Source organism: Rhinolophus sinicus, linkage group LG05 (assembly GCF_036562045.2).
Source record: "Rhinolophus sinicus isolate RSC01 linkage group LG05, ASM3656204v1, whole genome shotgun sequence".
NCBI lineage: Eukaryota > Metazoa > Chordata > Mammalia > Chiroptera > Rhinolophidae > Rhinolophus > Rhinolophus sinicus.
This window is the reverse complement of record NC_133755.1, coordinates 122946239-122966104: the sequence shown is the minus strand read 5'-3', so window position 1 is coordinate 122966104 and position 19866 is coordinate 122946239. Positions and strand designations below refer to the sequence as shown.

Here is a 19866-nt window from a genome sequence, read left to right as displayed (position 1 = left end):
AAAACTTATGATATTTGAAAACTTCAAGGGAAACATACATAGTGTACGTAACATGTTGGACACTCTGATCCTACAAGCTGGAGGTACCGTGTTTCCCTGAAAATAAGGCCTTGCCAGACAGTCAGCTCTAATTAATGTCTTTTGGAGCAAAAATTAATATAAGACCTGGTCTTATATTAGTCCGGCTAGGTCTTATTTTCGGGGAAACACGGTAGTTCAGTCTCCACATTAGATTGCAATTACATTCCTATCAATGACATCATATCTTTTATTTTTATTTTTATATATAAATTTTATTGGGGAATATTGGGGAACAGTGTGTTTCTCCAGGGCCCACCAGCTCCAAGTCATCGTCCTTCAATCTAGTTGTGGATGGCGCAGCTCAGCTCCAAGTCCAGTCGCCATTTTCAATCTTTAGTTGCAGGGGGTGCAGCCCATCGTCCCATGCGGGAATTGGCAACCTTGCTGTTGAGAGCTCCCGCTCTAACCAACTGAGCCATCCGGTTGCCCCTCCAGCAGCTCAGCTGCAGCTTGTTGTCTTCAATCTAGTTGTGGGGGGCGCAGCTCAGTGGCCCATGTGGGAATTGAACCGGCAACCCTGTTGTTCAGAGCTCACGCTCTAACCAACTGAGCCATCCGGCTGCCCAATGACATCATATCTTTGCAAAGCTTGGGCACCCAGTGGTTGCTGTGATAAAAACCAAGTGCTGCAGGAAAATTAATGAGACAGGAAATGAGAGCGATGGTATCCAATCTGATCCCAAGATTTGAGAAATAGTACAGGCACATGCATCCTGTTTGTAACTGTGGTTATTTAAGAATGATATAAAAATATTTGTTCTCTCATTTTCTGTGTATTATTTTTTTCAAACAGCTTCTGTGTTGTTAGGATATAAATGTTTATTACATTGTTTGAACCTAACTACTACTAACTACTTACTAGTTAGGGCAGCATGACAAAATACTAAAGGCATCACGAAACAAGTTTAGGAATCATTGCTTTAACAAAGAAGTGAACAGTTGTGCAAGATTGATCAAGGAGAGCAGTGTGAAGAAATAACTTAAAACAAAGTCCATAACATAAACATCATAACCAGGAAAAGAAGAATTTGAGTTAAAACCATTTTTACAGGTCACTCTCAATAAGCTTGATCCTTCAAATCCCATACAATGTCTCCTGGGTAATTCGTATTTTTTTAAAAACTTCTAAAACACATGCACGAAAATTACTGTTTTCAATTCTCGGGGATTCAAGCAAAGCTTTTAAAATTATAGCCTCCAAGCTATGTTGGAAGACACCAGGCCTCCCCTACAAAGACAGAACACAACCAGGGAGCCTGTGCCAAAGGGGGAGCAGGAGCTTGAGAGAGAGACTGTCCCATCCCAGCACTTTGATACTTTCAGCTTTTCTTGTGGTTTCTATCTTACTTTCATTATCTTGCTTTTAAGTTCTATAAGAATGCTCCAGGTTATTGTGGAAATGCTTCTTTGGAAACTTTCCTTCCACAGAATTTTTTATATGTCAACTAATGGCTGCTGGTGCCAATTCAACACCAACAGGAATCCCCAATTTGAGGTGCTTCTGATTTGGGGTGTGGTGAAGAAGGAAACTTTATTCAGTGCAAACAGCTCAACTGTGATACAGCACAGCTGTGAGAACAGCATGGTTGTGGAACGGCTCAATATTAAAGTGTTACAGCTCAATTATGAAACAGCATGGCTGGAGAAGGCAGCCCTGGGGCAGGGCTCCTCTCTGGGTAGACAGCTCTGCTGTGTTCTACCTGCTGTGCTGTGCCCTGGTGAGATGACTTGGGGGGAATGCAGTGTTCAGTGGATAGGTAAAGTGTGCTCTCTCAGCCAGAGAGGAGCTGACTTATACAGAGAGAAGTCCCTGCCCCTGGTCCATGACTGATCCATCTTCATGCAAATGAGAACTCCAAATTCTCACAGTTTGATTGGTCCAAAAAGCACTGTCCTGATTGGTTAAAATGGAGCTGCTCTGATTGGTCAGTGAAGATACTAATGTGGATATAGCTGCGCAGCTCCAATGAAATGGGGAAAGTCTCAGTCCTATTGGTTGAAATACGATTCCAGGAACTCCTTTATAAGGGTTGGCTCAGCTGGCAGGAATACAGTGCAGGCAGGCAGTTCGGTACAGAAGGCAAACAGTTTCATGCAGGTTTCTCCCTGAAGCACAGCTTGCATGAGAAGCCCATTTAAAAATAGTCGCTAGGCTCTGTTTTTAAATTTGAGTCCAGTTAGCCATCAGGAGTTATCTTCTTTCTCCAGGTCAACACATATAAGATATTAAGTGTGAAAAGAAAGGGGGAAATTAACACAAATCCAGACCAGTGGTTCCTTGGGGGCAGAAGGAGGAGTAGATGCCATGGGGCGGGGTACAGGGTGCTCCAACGTCCTGGGGATGCTCTAGTTCTTCAGCTGGGTAATGGGTACTTGGGTGTGTGTTCTGTTCTTATTCTTTAAATTGTACCTCTAAGTTTTATACTTTCTGAATGTATGTTTCACAGTGGCCGCATCAGAATTTCTACATGGGAAGGCCTTGGGAGTTGGAAGTGTGCTTTCTAAGCAGAATTGGATCACAGGCCATCTGCTTTACTTGAGTATATGCTTATCTGGAGCTTTGGAGAGGTTGGGAGTTTCAGTAAGAAGCTAAGGTTATTTTTTGATGCTATCACCAACAAATAAGGAGTTAACAAATTAGCATTTCTTAATCACTCTTGATTTATACCTCCCAACAATACACAAGTAGCTGTATTTTGGTCTGTTTTATTCCTTTTCACCTCTCTTGTACTCTCCCCACTTAGACCTAAAGGACAGAAAATTTCAAATTTTAATTTATACCCTAATTTTTAAAAAATTCTTCGTTTACCATATGCTAAGCACTTACTAGGTATGATAGAAGCTAAACATATAGAGTTGCACCTACTAAGTGTGAGAACAATAGGTTGCTATTGCTATTTTAAGCATGGGAGACCTCACCTCAGGGGCAATCAGTACAGTGTGGGACCATGGACCCAGGTGTTTGTCTTTATTACCTAAGCTCTTTACACTTAGATTAACTACACATGAATATCATCATCCAATAGGTTCACAAAAAACATACCTAACGTTCAAGAGCATCATGCCAAGTATTTTACTAGCATCATTTTATTTCCACAACAATACTACCAGGTTATGTATAATACTGTTCTAAAACCTAAGGCTCAAAAAAGTGGGTTTTGCAAAGTCAAACACCTAACAAGTAGTTGCATCAAGACTCAGTCTCATGACCCCAAAGCAGATCTCTTAGATCTCTTAACCACCACTTGAACCATCTCACTGTGCTTCTGGGAAAACGTTCTCCACCAGCTTTACGGAACTGAAGTCCCTCTTCAGTCACAAATAATGCTCACTTCCCCTCCAGTCCCCCAAATCTACCGGAAGCACCACACTGAAATTCCCAACACAAGTGTCCGTAAACTGATATCTGAACGCAAACCAAACAACGTGCTCTCCTCCTCGGGCCCCGGAGATGCCACTTGCTAACTCTACAAAGCTTAATTCCAACCTGAGCAGCCCCCGCTCTTCCACGCCTGCACCCCCTTGGTGAAGGGAAGGGAGGCAGACTGCTGGTGCGTCCGAGCCTAGCCTGGTCACTTGGAGGCCGGCCCGAAGGCCAGGGGACGGCGGGGTGCGTTAGGCGACAAGAGGGGACCCTCCTCTGCGCCCGCAGATTGGGTCCGGGAGAAATACCTGGTGACATCCCGCAACCCCATCACCACCATCACCACCACCACTTTCTTCAAACTCTTTGAGCTCACTGGAGAAACAGGAGGGGGACGAGCAAAGACGAGAAAGTTCTCTGCCCTCACCCCCTTCAAAGTTCTATATTCTAGGGAGGCAACTGAAGCAAAACGTTAGGAGAGGTGCCTCAGGATGACCCCCCCACCCCCGTTCCCCTCCGGCCCCGGCTTTCCCAGAGGCCGCAGGAAAGGGGGCAACGCGCTCTGTCTGGGTCTCTTCCCCGAGCAAACCCGATCTGGGGGCGCCGAAAGAGCAGCGTCCCCATTCTCGACATCGTCCTCCCAGATCAGAGGTTTGCAGGGGAGTGGGGGGCGCCGGCCCTCAGCACCCTACCTTTCTCTCCCGCGCTGGACGTCCGCGCCGCAGGATCCGATGCAGGGGACCCGGTGGAGGGCGAAGAAAGACGATGGGGACGGGCTCCTGCTGACTCCGGCGGCCCCTGGGCCTCGGCGCTACCCAGCGCCGCCGCCTCCAGCCGCCCGCTCGCCAGGCTGCGCTCCTCGCTCCCGCAGGTAACCTGTGGCCGAGCCGCCTCGCCCGCCGCCCGCAGGGCCCTCCGCCCCGCCCCTTCCGCGGCTGCTAAACTGGGGCCGCAGCGCCCCGCAGCGGCCGGCGGGGCACTGGGGGGCCGGGGGAGGTGGGGCCCTGGGGCTACCCTTGGTCTGCAGTCCGCTGGCAGCTGGGGCCGCTGTCCCTTCTGCCCCAGCCTGAGAGGCCTCCTTCGCAGAGTGGGAGGAAAGGGGGCGGTGAGGGGGTGAGGTTTTCCGGGCGCAGGAGTTGCCTGGAGGTTTATTGGAGGGGAGGGCAACTGGGAGAAAAAAACATCCTTCAACCCGGGGCCAAGTAGATATGTCAATATACCTGTAGTTCACTTAACTGGAGTCTCAATGGAAGTGAACAACAATGCGGAGTGATCCAGAGAGCTGGAAGGGAAAGGCAGCCTGTATTCCAAACAGCTAGTCTTTTAGCAGCTTGTGGGAACCATCCATACGAAACAGGCAAAATCATTGAGCTCTCCTGACTCCTGTATTCAAAGCATACTTGACTACTATTAACTCGTCTGTTTTTGTCTGTTTTTCACGGTTACTTCTTCAGTATCTAGAAGTATCCTGAACATAGTGAGCCCTCAATAAACTCTTGTTGAGTGAATGTATGAATGAATGGGAACTCATTCAACCGTTTCAAGAAACATGACTGATATCTGCTTTCCAGACACAGAGAGCTGGAACCCTAGAATGCAGTTTCAGTGGTATTTGAGATTTGGGACAAGCTTATTTTGAATCTGATTTTTCTTATCCCCTCTGAAATAGGCCTGGTTTCCAGGGAGAAAGAATCATGATGATCCTTTTCGTTAAGATATCTGTCTCCCTCTCTCCTTCAGGGATCGTTAGGCAGGGGAAATCCAAACATTCCCTACCCCATACCAGGAAAGGGTAAGTGATTGATTTTCCTCTACTCCTCCCCAACTCCCCTCAACCCTGTAGTCAGAGCTGGTTTTACCCAGCAGAGTGTGAAACCTCTTTCTTGAGTGTCCTTTGGCCTTCTTCAGATTTGTTCCCATCCCTGTCACTCCCCAACTAGAGCTGTTAGGAAAACACTTCTTTTCCTGCCCGTTAGTAGCTCTGGATTTCTCTGCAGGCAGGTCACCAAGGAGTTCTAGGTGAAACCCTGAAGTGAAGGTATGTATGCGTGACCTTTCAACCTGATATTTTCTTATACTTTTCCAGATTAAAGAGATTTCTTAGCTAGTCCCTTGAATAAATTCCCAAAGATCCAGAGTGCTCCATTCCTGGAGGAGGCTTTTATAACATCACCATAAAGTTGCAATGAGATGGAGTTTTAAGTTACATTTATGGGCAGTCAGAGCAATCGCACATTAATTCTGCTGAAAGGAAAGAAAGCCCAAGCCAGCTGGTAAGATGTGTGAATGCTCCTGGGAGCTGACTGTTCTGCAGTTGTTCCCAGACCTTGATGAATGGGAATTCTTGGCAGGGGAACCTCATAAGAGCCAAAGCAAGCAGTGCATGAGAGCTGCTTGGAGATCTTGCTTGCTTATCTCCAAGTGGGCACACAGTCTCTGGACAACAAATGAAGTAAGATTCCTAAACCTCCCTCTGTATGAGGAAAGCTCCCAGCCCACAGTTCCATTCTCACCCCACAGCTCAGTTCAATCACAGTCAGCCTCATAAATCCACCCTCCCACCCCCTCCTTCTGCCTCATGTGAAAGAAGTCTGCTTTGCCAATAATTTTAACTGCTTTGTGAGAATATAATCTCCGATTTCCAGAAACATTTCTTTGATGAGTTGACTACATCAGCTATCGTTCATGTTGTTAGCTTCCATTCATCCTTCGACCCACCATTCTGGCTTCTATCCCTGCCGCTCCTTGAAATTGCCCTTGCTAAGGCTTCCACTCAAGAAACCTTCTGTGTGCCCCTCCATGATCTTATCCTCCTTCTCCCCCAGAGGAAACCACCATCCGGAATTTTGTGTTAATAATTCTCTTATCATGAATATATATAGTATTCCTAAACACTACATTGTTCAATTTTGCCTGCTTTTGAGCTTTTGCGTAAATGGAGTCATTCTGCCTGATTCCTATGCAACTTGCTTGTTTTGCTCAGCATTCTATTTCTGAGATTCTGCTATTCAATCTCTCTGCTATACAATATTTCATTGTAAGAAGATGCCACAATTTATCCAGTCTACTTTTGGACATTGAGTGGCTCTAGTTTTTGCTATTGCAACAATGTTGTTAGGAACATTCTTAAATATTTCTCCTGATGCATGTGTGCAAGAGTTCTTAGGAGATATATCCGGAAGTGAAATTGTTCGGTCTTGGTCTTACAGTAAGTACACGTATGTATTCAAATTTACTAGGTAATGCCAAATTATTTTCTAAGCTGTTATATCAATTTTCATTCCCATTAGCAGGATAGCAAAGCCCCTTTGCTCCACATCTGTGCCAATGCTTGTGTGTGTGTGTGTGTGTGTGTGTGTGTGAAATAATTTCTCATTAAAGTTGTAGTTTGTAGTTCCCCAATCACCAGTACAATAGAACATCTTTAAAGTTTAAAAACTATTCTTATTTTCTCTTTAGTTAGTTAATGTCTTTTGCCCTGTCTCATGTGTTTTGAGATATCCTTCCTGACCCTGAGCATATAAAAATATTGTTCTCCCATATTCTTTTCTAAAAGTTGGGAAGTTTTGCCTTTCACATTTAAGTACACATTACATCTGAAATTTATTTATCTTCTTATTTGCAATGCCAGAGCTACCTTATTATGGATTTCCACGTATATATGTGTCTATTTATGTTTTCTATTTTGTTCCTATCCTGAACTAGTACCATACTGCCTGAAAATCTGTGGTTTTATATTAAATCTTCTTATCATGGAAGTCCTACCCTTACTTACTTCTTTTTTGTCTTCATAAGAATCTCAAGTATTCTTATTAGCCCTTTGCTCTTCCATAGACATTTTAGAATTAGCTTATCAGGCCCTATGAAAAATTTGGGATTTTGGTTTGGAGTTGACCACAGTGAATCTCATATGTGGTGGATTACAACTATTTGTTCCCTTGCCACCTGTGCCATGCTTTCCTATAGCGGTGTATACTCACTCTGTCCCATTGGTTTGGGGCTTGTGTGTCTTGCTTTGACCATGTTAGAGCAGAAGCTATAAATGTGTTGTATGCTTTAGTGCTTCTTCCACCTGCCGTGAGCTTTTGTCTTCTGTCATGAGAATATCACGCCCCAAGAGTGGCTGATCCTTCAGCTGGGATCCCAGAATGAGAAGACATGTGGAATCATTCAGAGCCCAGTATACGTGGTACATGTTTGAGGCACACAGTATTAATAGATACATTGGAGGTTTCTGTTCAGTTTATTCCCCTTTGTTAAGAACTGCTTCCTCACTCATGAGAGGAGACCTCTACAGCCACCAACTGCACCCCTAGCCAAGGTAGACTAGACCATTAATTCAGCATATTTATTGGGATTTGACCACCATTGAGCTACCATATTGCACATAGAATACAGTGTAAATGGTGTGCCCTAGAATTGTGCTTCTGAGCTCTGTACTAGGCATTGGGGACAGAAGGGTATGTGAAAGCAGATGGTCCTAGAGTCTAGTGGTAAATACAGTCCTCAATCATATATTAAATTATAGCTGAGTAGGGCTGGCCCGGTGGTTAAGGCAGTTGGAGCTCCGTGCTCCTAACTCCGAAGGCGCCCGTTCGATTCCCACATGGGCCAGTGAGCACTCAACCACAAGGTTGCCAGTTCAATTCCTCTAGTCCCACATGGGTTGCCCCCTGCAACTGAGTTTGAACACGGCACCTTGAGCTGAACCGCCGCTGAGCTCCCGGATGGCTTAGTGGTTGGAGCGCGTCCTCTCAACCACAAGGTTGCCCGTTTGACTCCTGCAAGGGATGGTGGGCTGTGCCCCCTGCAACTAGAAAAATGGCAACTGGACCTGGAGCTGGGCTGTGCCCTCCACAACTAAGACTGAAAGGACAACAACTTGACTTGGAAAAAAAAGTCCTGGAAGTACACACTGTTCCCCAATAAAGTCCTGTTCCCCTTCCCCAATTAAAAAAAAATCTTAAAAAAAAATAAATTATAGCTGAGTAAATACTCTGAAGGAGCAGCAGTCATGGCAAGATTTAAAGTATGACTGGGGAAAGAATTAGGCCAGGAGTGGACCACTGGCCCAAAGTCAGCCAATCAGATTTTCTTGCCTGGGAACCAAAGATAATAATAGCTAGTACTTATATAGTGCTTACTGTTTTAAATTATTTTACATAGTTCAATGAATTTAGCTTTTCCCACAATGCTTTTTAGGTATATAACATTATCACCAGTTTTGTGATGAGGAAATTGGGGCACAGAGAGGTCAGGTAACTTGATCCAGATCACACAACTAGTTAGCGATGAAGCTAGGGTTTGAACCCAGGAAGCCTAGTTCCAGAGCCTGAGCTCACTACCACTGGCACAAGGAGGGTGGGGCAGCCATCTCCTGCCATCTGGTGAGAAAGCACAGAAAGCCAGTTTTCATGCAGAGAGAAGAATGAAGTGAGAAGTATCAAGAGAAGTAAAAATAAGTTCCCTTTCTCAGGAAGGCTGGATCATATCCTGTATTATTCTGAGATACCTTTACCATGATCCTCTGAATGTGACATAACTTCTGAACATCACCACCGGGTATGTGATCAGGTTTCATCCATCCATCCATCCATCCATCCATCCTTCCCTCCACTCATAAAAATCATATGTTGTGTCAGTTAGGATATGTTCTATCGCAAAGTTCAAAACACCCTACCTTCAGTGGCTTAAGCAGAACTTCCCAATTGATTAGCTACCACCACTTGTATGCCATAAGTGCGTTACAGATATGGCCTAATATTGATCCCCTTAGTCTTTGAGGCAACTAGACAGGGTCTAAGGTGGTCAAAATCTCTGGACCTGTCACCTCTGCCTGTAAGCAGCTTGTCTGTTCATGTCAGTGTGGCATGCAAATCATGTCCTGTGTGTGCCATGGCTGGACAGGGTGGGGACTCACTGGCTTAAGGAATGGACTTGTAATTTTCTCATGAAATAAGAAATTTGGGGTTAGGCATTTCCAGGTTTGAGGACAGCAGTTCAACAAGATTATCCAGGCTCTTTCTCTCTTTCTATCCTGCCAATCCCACGACAGGCTCTTGGTCTTCAGCCTCATGGTTGCAAGATGGCTTTTCTACCTCCAGGTACCATGTTCTTACACAAATGTGTTCAAAGTGGCAAAGGGTGATGTCAGGGGCTCTTCTGGTTCATTGGCCTCTTCTATCAGGAAACAAACTCTTTCCTAGAAGTTCCCTCACAGGATTCCCTTTTGCTTCTTACTGACCAGACGTAAAAGAGTCTCAGAGTTTGAGTAACTGACTTTTCATCTCTAGTTTAGGAAGTAGGCAAGAGAGAAGGGATTTGGGAATGACTGGTAAGGAGCTGACTGGCAGTGTCTGCAACTTTTTTAGGTAACATTAAGTGATATGTATAAATGAAAGTTCCTGGATTTCATTCTAATGGATTTTTAATAAGGTATTTTGTTCTGAAGAATGTGCTTTCCAGTATCATTGAATGTACAAGTTGGTATAACTCTCCCAGCCAAAGTAGGGATTTCCAAATCCAAACTGATCTACTGATATGTAGAACTTTTAATACTACTATTCAGTTGACTCTGTTGTCAAGAGCTTTCCGCTCTCATTTCTGTCACCATTTATATCAGAAGCTTGTCCTTAAAAATTCATATGAATAAGGGTGTCCACATGGCTCAGTTGGCTAGAGCATGAGTTCTGAGCAACAGGATTGCCAGTTCAATTCCCGCATGGGATGGTGGGCTGAGACCCCTGCATGCAGGTAAATATTGAAAACAGCAACTGGATTTGGAGCTGAGCTGTGCCCTCCACAACTAGATTGAAGGACAGTGACTTGGAGCTGATGGGCCCTGGAGAAACACACTGTTCCCCAATATTCCCCCAATAAAATTTTTTTAAAAAAAATTCATATGAATAAAAAGTTAATTTTTAATAAAAGTTGACATATAGAAACTCCATCTCAGTAGTTTGGGCCTTTTATTGGATAAATACAAATCATCTTTAGTTCATTCGTGGCTTGTAATTGGAAAAATTCATTATTTATTCCAAAAACAACATGATAGACACCTAAGAAGTGGCCAAAATTACCGGATTAAAGGAGATTGCCCTGTGGCAACATATGGTAACAAGAATGTTCGGCAATCAAGGACCTTGATTCACCTCCCACCCCCAGTCCTGTTCCTCTCTGGGTCTTACTGATTGCAATAAATGGCATTACCGTACAGCTAGTTACTGAAACCAAATGCCTGGAAGAAGTCCTTCCTCTGACCCTACGTGTTAAATAAGCTATCAATAAAACTGATCTATTCTACCTCCGAAAGTTATATCAAATATATCCACTGCTCTCAATTTCTACTATCTTCATTCATTTCTCATTTGGACTATGACAAACTGTTATTTTCTGCTTCCACCCTGGAATCTACAATCCATTTTTCCTCACGCTGACCAGAATATGTACATCGATTATCTACAGCTGTATAAAAAAAAACACCCCAAATCTTCATGGTTTAAAAAAAAACAGACATTTTGTTAGCTCATGATTCTGTGGGTTGGCTGAGCTGGGATCAGCTGGAACAGCAAGGCTGTGTTCCCCGTGGTTTGGTCTGGAAAATCCAGGGTGGTGTCACTCACACACACGTCTGACCCCTCAGCTAGGATGACTCAAATGCTGGGACCTTTTTGCTCTTGGGCTCAGCATCCATCAGGGCCTCTCTGTCCATGGGACCTCTCCAGCAGGCTAGCCCGAACTTCTTTTCATGGTGGTTCAAGGCTCCAAGAAAGTAAAAAAGGAACTAGCAAGGCCTTTCATGGCTCTTCTCAGTTGTATAATATCACTATCGCTTCTGCCACATTCTCAATAAGTCACAGGACCTGCCCACGTGCAAGAGGAGGGAAAATAGGTGGAAGGAGTGGCAAAGTCACATTTGCACAAGGGCACATGGGATGGCATGGATGGTTGTAACCATCATTGGAAAACATCTACCAGAGGGAGCTTTTAGAAAAGTAAACCACACATTTCACTTCCCTTCTTAAACCTCTTCAAAGCTTCCAGTGGCACTGAGAATAAAATCCCAAATCCTTATCCTAGCTGAAAAGAGTACCTGTCTCTCGTGCCTACCAACCTCCCCCTCTCTCATCACACTGACCCTTTTATTCCTCCAACAGCAAGCCCTTTCCCTTCTCCTGGGCTTTTCCAACTGCTGAGACACTCTCTATCTTGACTTTCGCTTTGTGCTCTCCTCCTAGTCAACTCAAAAGTATCACCATTTCAGAGAGGCCGTCTCTGGCTACCCCGATCTAAATCAGGCTCTGCCTCTCACCCCGTTGCTCTTTCATCTCCCTCTGTTTATTTCCTTCAAAGCACAGCTCTGAAAATCGAATTGTCTTCATATTTTAAAAAAAAAAAAAAAAAAAAAAAAAAGTTTGTTGACTGTTCAAGAGATAAAGTTATCAAATATAAATCTCTATAATGGCTACAAATATGTTTGTACTTTTAAAGGCAGAGTGTTTCCCTCTGTGGAGGGAAGCCAGGAGACTGTCCATCAGAGGAGGGAGAGAAATTAACTTTCCATTGGATATTCTTTTATGCTGTTTGACTATTTTACCATATGCATGTTTTTAAAACATTGAAACATCATTTTAATAAAATCTCTCTAGTGATGGATTGCTTCAGTGAAAATGATTTAATGATTTTTAATGATTTCATCAGGTCAACTGTCTTAGGAAAACCAGAGGCTGTGAACAGCCCTTTTGAGAAATTTAGTTGGTTTCCCTGGATCAGCTGGAGTCTAGCAAGATTCTGTAGAAGGCTCTTTCCTTTGTTTGCTTCAAGAAAAAATTAATAGCTTTAAATACACATTTAAAAAGCAAGCCACATATGAATCCCAGGAACCAGGCACAATGCCATCAGATGCCTCAAAATGCCAAGATGCAGGATACAGGCTGTCTTTAATTGCTTGCCCTGCTCAGGACTGCAGTTATTCTGCCTAAATTGTACAAATTTCTTTTTAAAAAGCTTTCATATTCTTCACCGCAAGACATCTCATTGGCAACAGCAAAATAGTTCACTAAAATAAGGGCACAAACTTTTGACCTTTAAAGTTCAAATTTCAAAGCAAAAACAATACACTTAGGTATTATTATACTTTAGCTTAGCATATAGCACAATGTAGTCATATAAATCAGAAAAGGTATGAAATCACTTGCTATTTGTGTTCCTAATAAAAGGAATGATGACAATCAACGATTTTATTATGACAAGCAGTTTTTTAACTTTTGTTGGTTAGGAAGCTTCTTAGCTTGTTTTTTTTTTCTCCTCCTTACTTTCAGTGAATCCTGTAAATTAAATGGCCTGAGACAACAGACCAATTTTTGAGTGTCTGTGTGGGTTTTGCTTCTTTACCTATGAGACTGGGAGCCAGCTCTTCACTTCCTTTCCCCCCTTTTCAGTTTAGTGGCTATAATTTAACTGACTCTAGCCTTGGGCCATTAAATAGGAATGTTTAATGTCTGTCTGAATTTCAAAGTAGTTTCACCATCCACTCCATGTGGTACCTTGAACAAATTGTTTAACTTCGGTTTTCTTCTATAAAGTAAGTATAATATTATTCCTTAATAGGAATATTTTAAAGTTCATATTATTTTGCCTTCTGTCTCTTCCTAAAGTTTCTCTCAAAAATATGCCAGGTCTGTGTAGACAGCTGGCCATGTACTATCTTTCATTCATATTAAACACCTATCACGTATACGGTACCCTGCCATGGTTACATACAACAGCGAAGACCCTGCGTAGCCCAGAGAAAAATCTTCATATTCTTGAGACTGCTCTCCCAGGGAGACATCACAGACCTGCACTCCAGGTCATAGAGTGGCCAAGGCCATTGCCAATTTACTGAGCAGATTTCACACTGAGTTTCTCAAAGGCATTCAATTTTTAGTGTTTTTATATTTTTATTTAAATTCTGAAAGAATCCACATACATAACTTTTTAAATTTAAGAACTTCTATTTCAAAGATATTTTAAAGCATATCCCTTATTTGAAAGTTGACAGTACTGAAATGATAACAGCGAAAAAAGAAAAGCAATAAAGTTTTTTCCTGTTCTGTTTGTTCAAATTTTATCAATACTGTACATTTCTGAAATGGCAATGATTAGGAGCTCTTAAATCTGTCTATGACTCTTTTATCTACCTTAGGGTAGAGCATAACTGAGGTTTGGCTTTTATTGACTTTTTGTGGATGTGCTCCCTTATTTTCTTGAGAATGGTCCAATTCTCAAAAGTGTTTAAGGGTATATTGCTGGTGTTTTCCCCCTAAGATCTCCCTTCTTGGGGAAGGAATGTGATCATCAGATACCTCTGTTTTTTCTGTGTCTTGGACACAGTGGGGATTTTGGCTTAAGAATCATCCTGTATCCCTGGGGTCCTGGGGCAACCAGCCAGAGATGCCTGGATGGTCTGAGCTGACCTTGGACTAGCTTCTAGGGCCTCATAAGTAGCCCTCTGCAGTTTGAATCAGGCCAGCTCAAAAGCCTTGCCGGGTTGGTGGGTTTGTTCTGGGACAGCCAAAAGTCTTCAAACCCACTCTGAGAGAGCTCTCCCTCCCGGGGACTTCCTTCTATAGAATGGATGAAAATGGACTAGGAAAATGACCCCTAGAGTAACTTCCTCTGATAAGACCAAGTAGAGTCTGCTTGTGCTAGTTGGTTATGCTGTTTGCAGCCCCCCTCCCCCACCCCCAACAAATCCTGGGATCCACTCTATGCTCTCTCTACTCAATCACTGTGTCCTGGACTAGGCTCCCTTGCCCTCTGGTTTCCAGTTGAGTTGGGCCAATGGGAGCCACTTGCAGGAGAATGGCGGGTGGGAGGAGAGAGAGGTCAGGGTATTTCTTCTCACTGCTGTCTCCTCTATATAAGGTGGCTCTGGCAAGAGGTGTTTCCTCATCAGCTATAATTCCTATTTTGTGCCCCCTCTCCAGGACTCGAGCTCCCTTCCTTTACTCTTACTAGTTTAGGCTTGATGGTCTCTTCCCACTGTTGCTAAGCCCTAAACTCTGCCCACGCCCCTGTAAATTTTCCCTTCACTTGAAGCCTTTTCAGTTAAAATCTTTGCATGTGCCATCTATTTTCCTCCTGGAATGTATCAGAGCCTTCACTGATACATTAATACGGAGTTATACTACCTTCACCTGGAAAATCTGAAGACCTGTCCAATAGAATCAGCCATCTCCTAAAAGGTGTCTGTATCCACCTTCAACACTCACAACTGCTGCAAAATCTAGGACATGAGTCAAGATTTGCTAAACTGAGGGCTCTTCCAGGACAGGAACATTGTTCTGAGCATCTGTGGATCTCCCCGTCCAGCCGCCCCTGGCATATAGTAGGTGCTCAATAAATGTTCCCTACAGAGGCAGCACCCCTCTCCCTCAGCTCCCTTCCCCCTCTTCTCCCTCACACCACCTGCTGAGCTGCTGGCACCTGTAGGATCTGGATCACCACGCATGGTCAGCTGGTTTCTTTCTTATTGTTCTTGACAGAAGGAAGTTCATCCACGTGATTTTTTTGCAGTATCCAGAAAGGGTGGGTACAGTATGTCCTGTTGTGAAAAGCTTGCAGAGGAATGCAGGTTTTGGTCTCACCCCCGCATTGCTGGTATTCCTATGGGGGACTTTCTCCTCCCCTCACACACTATCCCTCTTACCCCCCACAAAAGCCTTGAAACGTTTTATTTTGAGATTACATTTTATGCAAAGAGACAGGAAGAAATGACCATGAATAGCCCCTGAGTGCGTTACACACCTGAGATCTTTTCCAAAACACTGCAGATGAATTTTTATTCAGTGTAGGCAGCCATGAGGCATGTCCCCCCACCCCCACCCCCCAGAAACATTTACATCTGTCTGGGTAGGCCTGATTTTTGAATATTTTGGTGGGAAGCACTTCGAACCGTAAACGCACACTAAAAGGCAATTGCTATGGAGACTGTCTCTGCTATGTATTTCTCTGAGTTTTCTTTTGGGGGCGTTTCAGCATCCACGGGGTGTCCTAGGAACGCTACTCTGGGTGGGAGCCCAGGTGCAGCAGTATTGGGGGGCAGCCCAGTTGGGACTGGAACCCTGCCCCAGGATTAAAGCTGGAGACAGCCGCCCAAGGCAGGGTGTGTGTGTTTGGGAGTTGGGGGGGATGGTGGCTGGAGGGGACGTTCTCAGGGTGTGCAGGCCCTCAGCTCGCCTGCCTGTGCGGGGACCACGTGCAGAAGCGGCGCGTGGGGGCCCCTGGCGCGCAGCCGCGGTGGGTGCTGGTGCCAGGTCCGGGAGCCCGGGGTACCGGGCGAGTGTCCATGTGCGCTTCTGGGTGGGCGGAGGGCCAGGAGCCACCCTGCTCCCCCGGGTGAGCGTGTGAGGCCTCAGCCCAGCGCCCGCTGAGCGGTGCCTGCGCCCGGGAGAGCGCGCGCGCGTGCCCGTGCGGGGTGTGTGTGTGTGAGTGTGTGACAGTGTGTGTCAGGTGACTTGGGTCACGCAGTCTCTCTCTCCCTCCTCGGGGAGGAACTGCCGCGCTCTGGCTGAGTCCTCCGCCAGCAGGCGGGCGGGGCGGCGAGGGGGCTCCGGGAGCGCTGGGAACCGCGGGACCCAGACCTGGACGCCGCCCGCCGGGGGGACCCGCAGCCCCCGCCTCCGCCGGCTTCCGTCACTCTCCAGACAAAACCCCAATTCAGATAGGTTGAGAGCAGCAGGCGAGGAGGCTTAGCCCCCACCCTGGAGCCCCGCCGCCCCCGGGACGGCCAGCCGGTGGGCGCAATGAGCCAGGTGCTGGGGAAGCCGCAGCTGGAGGACGAGGACGACGACGAGGAGGATGAGCTGGTAGGGCTAGCGGACTACGCGGACGGGCCCGACTCCTCGGACGCCGACCCGGACAGTGGGACGGAGGAGGGAGGTGAGCGCCGGGTCCCCTGCCCGGCCCCCCGCCCCGTGCGTCCTGAGCCAGCACCCCGTCCCTTTCCTTCTGTGTCTTCCCGCCCCCGGCGGGGCCAAACGCGATAGCCCACGGACTTGGGGGGGATCCAGGAGAGCGGAGTTGCGGGGTGGGGGTGGGGAGGGGCGCCAAGGAGCGACCGCAAACCGCAAAATGGGGGATCCCGGGTGCAGGCGGCGATGGGGGGGGGGGCGGGATCGGTGTGGAGAGCAGAGAGTGCAAGCACCTGGGCAAGAGGAACAAGCGCTCGCGGCCCCTTCCAGGGCGGGTACCTCCCCCACTTCTCACCCGAGCTCTGGGGAGGGTCTGGGGATTGGGGAGGGAAGGAGACCGCCCGGCTCGCCCTGGGACCTCTCCCTGAATGCTGCTGTTGAAGCTGGGGTCAGATGTCGTGGCTAAAAAAGGCAGCCGGCAGCAGCGTGACTGGCAGGGTCGTCGGCAGCTGCGGGTGTCAGTCTTGCCCGGTGTCGTCGCGGGAGGGGTCCTGGGGCCGCCCAGGTCTGCGGCTTAGGAGCACCCGTGGAGTGGCGGAGAGATGCACCCAAGTGATGTGGGAGTCGACGAGTGGCCGTCGGTTTCCGGAATCCAGGCAAACACGGTTGTTAGGACACCTTATCTACGCTGTGTGTCACTACCTGGGCACGGCAATGACTGCCTTGGAGTGAGCGCGGGTTAGGGGAATACATTGCCATTCAGAAGCAAACTATTTTCTGTTGAAGAAGCGGGGCTTAGCAATTGTTCAGCCTGTGGGGGCTTTCCTGCATTTAATTCTTAAGTGCCAAGGAAGTTGAGAGCTCTTTAGGATTCCAGAAGGATTCATTTTTTTTGTTCTCCTCCAAAGCAAGGAAAAAGTTCTTTTATTGTAAGGTCACTTGAATCAACAGATTGTTAAACCTAACATCTAGGTGAAGTCGTATGCATCCAAAGAAGAAACTAACTTTTCACATTTTGACTTTGAAGAAATTGTGTGAGGGATAAAAGTACCCTCTGTGACTGTTGATTTTGAAGAACTTTTATTGGAATTCATTGAACTTATTTTGAATTCCCTGTACAGAGCTTTTCTTGGGAGAACGGTTTCCATTGTTTTGCATATGGTAGGTGCTACATTCAATGAGCCAGAAAGGGAAAAAGTTAACAAAACCTGAGCCTGATAGATGAGCGAGAAGCTTTCCAAGTCACCCTTTTTCACCATGGCCTGTGTCTCCAGGGAGGATTTGTGCTAATTCCCCATTTGCTTAAACCAATGTGTGTGCACCTGTGTGCTTCTCTCTTCTGCACTCCCACAGTTGAGCACCTGGTTACATTTTTGTTGATGAAGGCGGTCTACCCTTTTGTTGGAGTCCCTAGGGCTACCTTTGGTAATTAAATTGTTGAGTCACTTCATTATTATTCAAATTGCATTTGTTGGCTCCTCCTAGATTCTTGGGAGACTTGGGAGAGATTCAGAATAGGGATGTATTTGCAAGGTATTTGAAATGATAGACCCACAATAGGATGTATTTGTGGCACTCTAAAGAAAAAAGAAAGAAAGAAAAATAAGAAAAGTGACTATATCCCAGAGGAAAAGCCTTGTAATCTGATATTGTCCTGGGGGCCAGAGAGGTTTCAGGAAAAGCACAGGCGGGACCTGTTTATTTACTTATTCTATAGCCCTTTAAGGGAGCACTTTTAAAATTTGATCTGGGGACTTGAAATTGAAGTGAAAGTAAAGCTTTGCCTTAGGGTGGGATTTCCTGAACAAAGGGCTTCCTTCCCCAGAGCCTGGTCTTGGATGCTCCTCACTGCTCCTCACCTAAAGGCAAACCTGCCCAGAACTGATCCTTTTGATTACTTCAGTGATAAAATCCTCCCTTGTGAGTTCTTGGATCAACCTGGTATCTTCCTATAAAAGCAGTGAGTATATTGACGTCGTTAAGAGGAGCAACAAATGAATATTTGCTCCTGCAAACATTACAGAAGCTGGGCCTTTCTCCACCTGGGCCTATTGTGGATAGGTGTTCTATTCTCGGACTTCCTCCATTATCTCGGGCTCCTGTGCTTGCCACATGTTGGGGTGTAGGCCTGAATGTAGAATCTGTCAGAACATTCACTCTCTAGAGGAGCAGATAGGCTCCTTGGTCAGCAGTTCGAGCAAAGACTGTCCCTGACAACTGTCATGCCAGCTGATATGATCCCAGGGACTCCGGATGACTGGGGAGGGTGGGAGTTGTGACTTCCATTCCTGGAGCGTCAAGGTGCCACCAAAGGGTCATCCCGATTTCTAATGGGCCCTGGGCACATGTTGCATTATAATCCTGTGTCATTTTTAGTAAAATTTACATTTACCTACTCTCAAACTTTAAAAAAAAAAAAAGGAACGTGGGAGGAAAAAAGGACTTATTTACTCTGAGAAAAGATGTATATGGTGCACTTTGAACCTTGAGCAAAGCATTTCTCTAATGAACCCTCCTCCCCCTTCACCTTCCTAGTGGACTTGGTTTAGGGCCTGCGCTCAGTGGAGACCTGGGGCTTTTTCCTTGAGGTTCAGAAATCTACCCTGGCGGGTAGGATGCAGGACTCACTAGGATCCCTGATGCAAAAGAATGTGGAGTGAAGGTGGATAGTGTGATTTTCATGTCCCTTAGTCTTATGAGGAACCTCTGATCTTCTAAACTGAGTGCCTGGTGAGTTTTACCACATTGTGCTAAGTTTGAAACTGTAGTGCAGCTAAACTGCACTTTCCTGGCTTGCACTCCAAAATTTATTCATGAATACCAGGAAAGTTCTCAGGAACTTTAGTTCTGTTAAGGACAGATTTGGGCACCTATCAACCCCCCTTTCAGGATAGTTAATCAGCTATAAGGTGAGTCTCACCTTCAACTTTCACATTCCAGATAAAACTCCAGAGGGGAGGCAATAAACTAATAAAGCTATTAAAAACAGTTGTACCTAAAATAATGATTTCTTTTTTGATACATGGACTTTAAATATTTAGTAAATTACCATGCTTTAAAAACTGTGATAACAAGGAAAGCAATTAAAAGGTCATATTTTAATCAAAAAGTGATATTGTTTTTCCCCAAAACCCCAACATTTAAGGGAAACTGGGCTAAGGTAGCTGCTCATCCACAGTCCAGCTAAGTGCAATTCTGTTTCCATAGCAGCCTGTGGACTCTCTTAGGTCTAAGGAAGTGACAGTTGAGGTGGCTACTGGAGGAAAAATCCACGGTCAGCAGGTGGTACTTCCCTAATGGGTGTAAATGCAGTGAATACAGCAATTGCTATCTATTAATCATTAGTGTCAGCTATTTTTTTCCTTAAAATGATTTAAAGATTATTAGTGAATTCATCTCCTCATTGTCCCTCCAGAGTAAGCAGAGATAATTGTTCTTCTGATATGCTAGAGATGCCAGGAGATTTTTCTGCAGCCAGAACGTGAGCTACACTGAGCAAGGTTTAGTAGAGGGTCAAGTTCGTGG

At 45.6% G+C, this 19866-nt stretch overlaps 2 protein-coding genes across 4 annotated transcripts in view; one reads left to right on the top strand and one right to left on the bottom strand.

Moving 5' to 3' along the window:
- Positions 1–4326, bottom strand: part of ANKRD6 (ankyrin repeat domain 6) — a 167418-nt gene extending 163092 nt beyond the window's left edge. For 2 of the 3 annotated variants that reach the window (XM_019743307.2, XM_074333297.1), the window contains exon 1: positions 4138–4274. The gene's annotated coding sequence lies outside the window, so the exon portion shown is untranslated. Of the gene's footprint in view, positions 1–4137 lie in introns of all 3 variants that reach the window. The other variant, XM_019743299.2, reaches the window with a different exon arrangement.
- An 11455-nt stretch (positions 4327–15781) lies between these two features.
- Positions 15782–19866, top strand: part of RRAGD (Ras related GTP binding D) — a 47860-nt gene continuing 43775 nt past the window's right edge. The window contains exon 1 of the mRNA XM_019743289.2: positions 15782–16369. Coding sequence (XP_019598848.1) covers positions 16234–16369 — 136 coding nt within the window. The 5' untranslated portion in view covers positions 15782–16233. The remainder of the gene's footprint in view (positions 16370–19866) is intronic.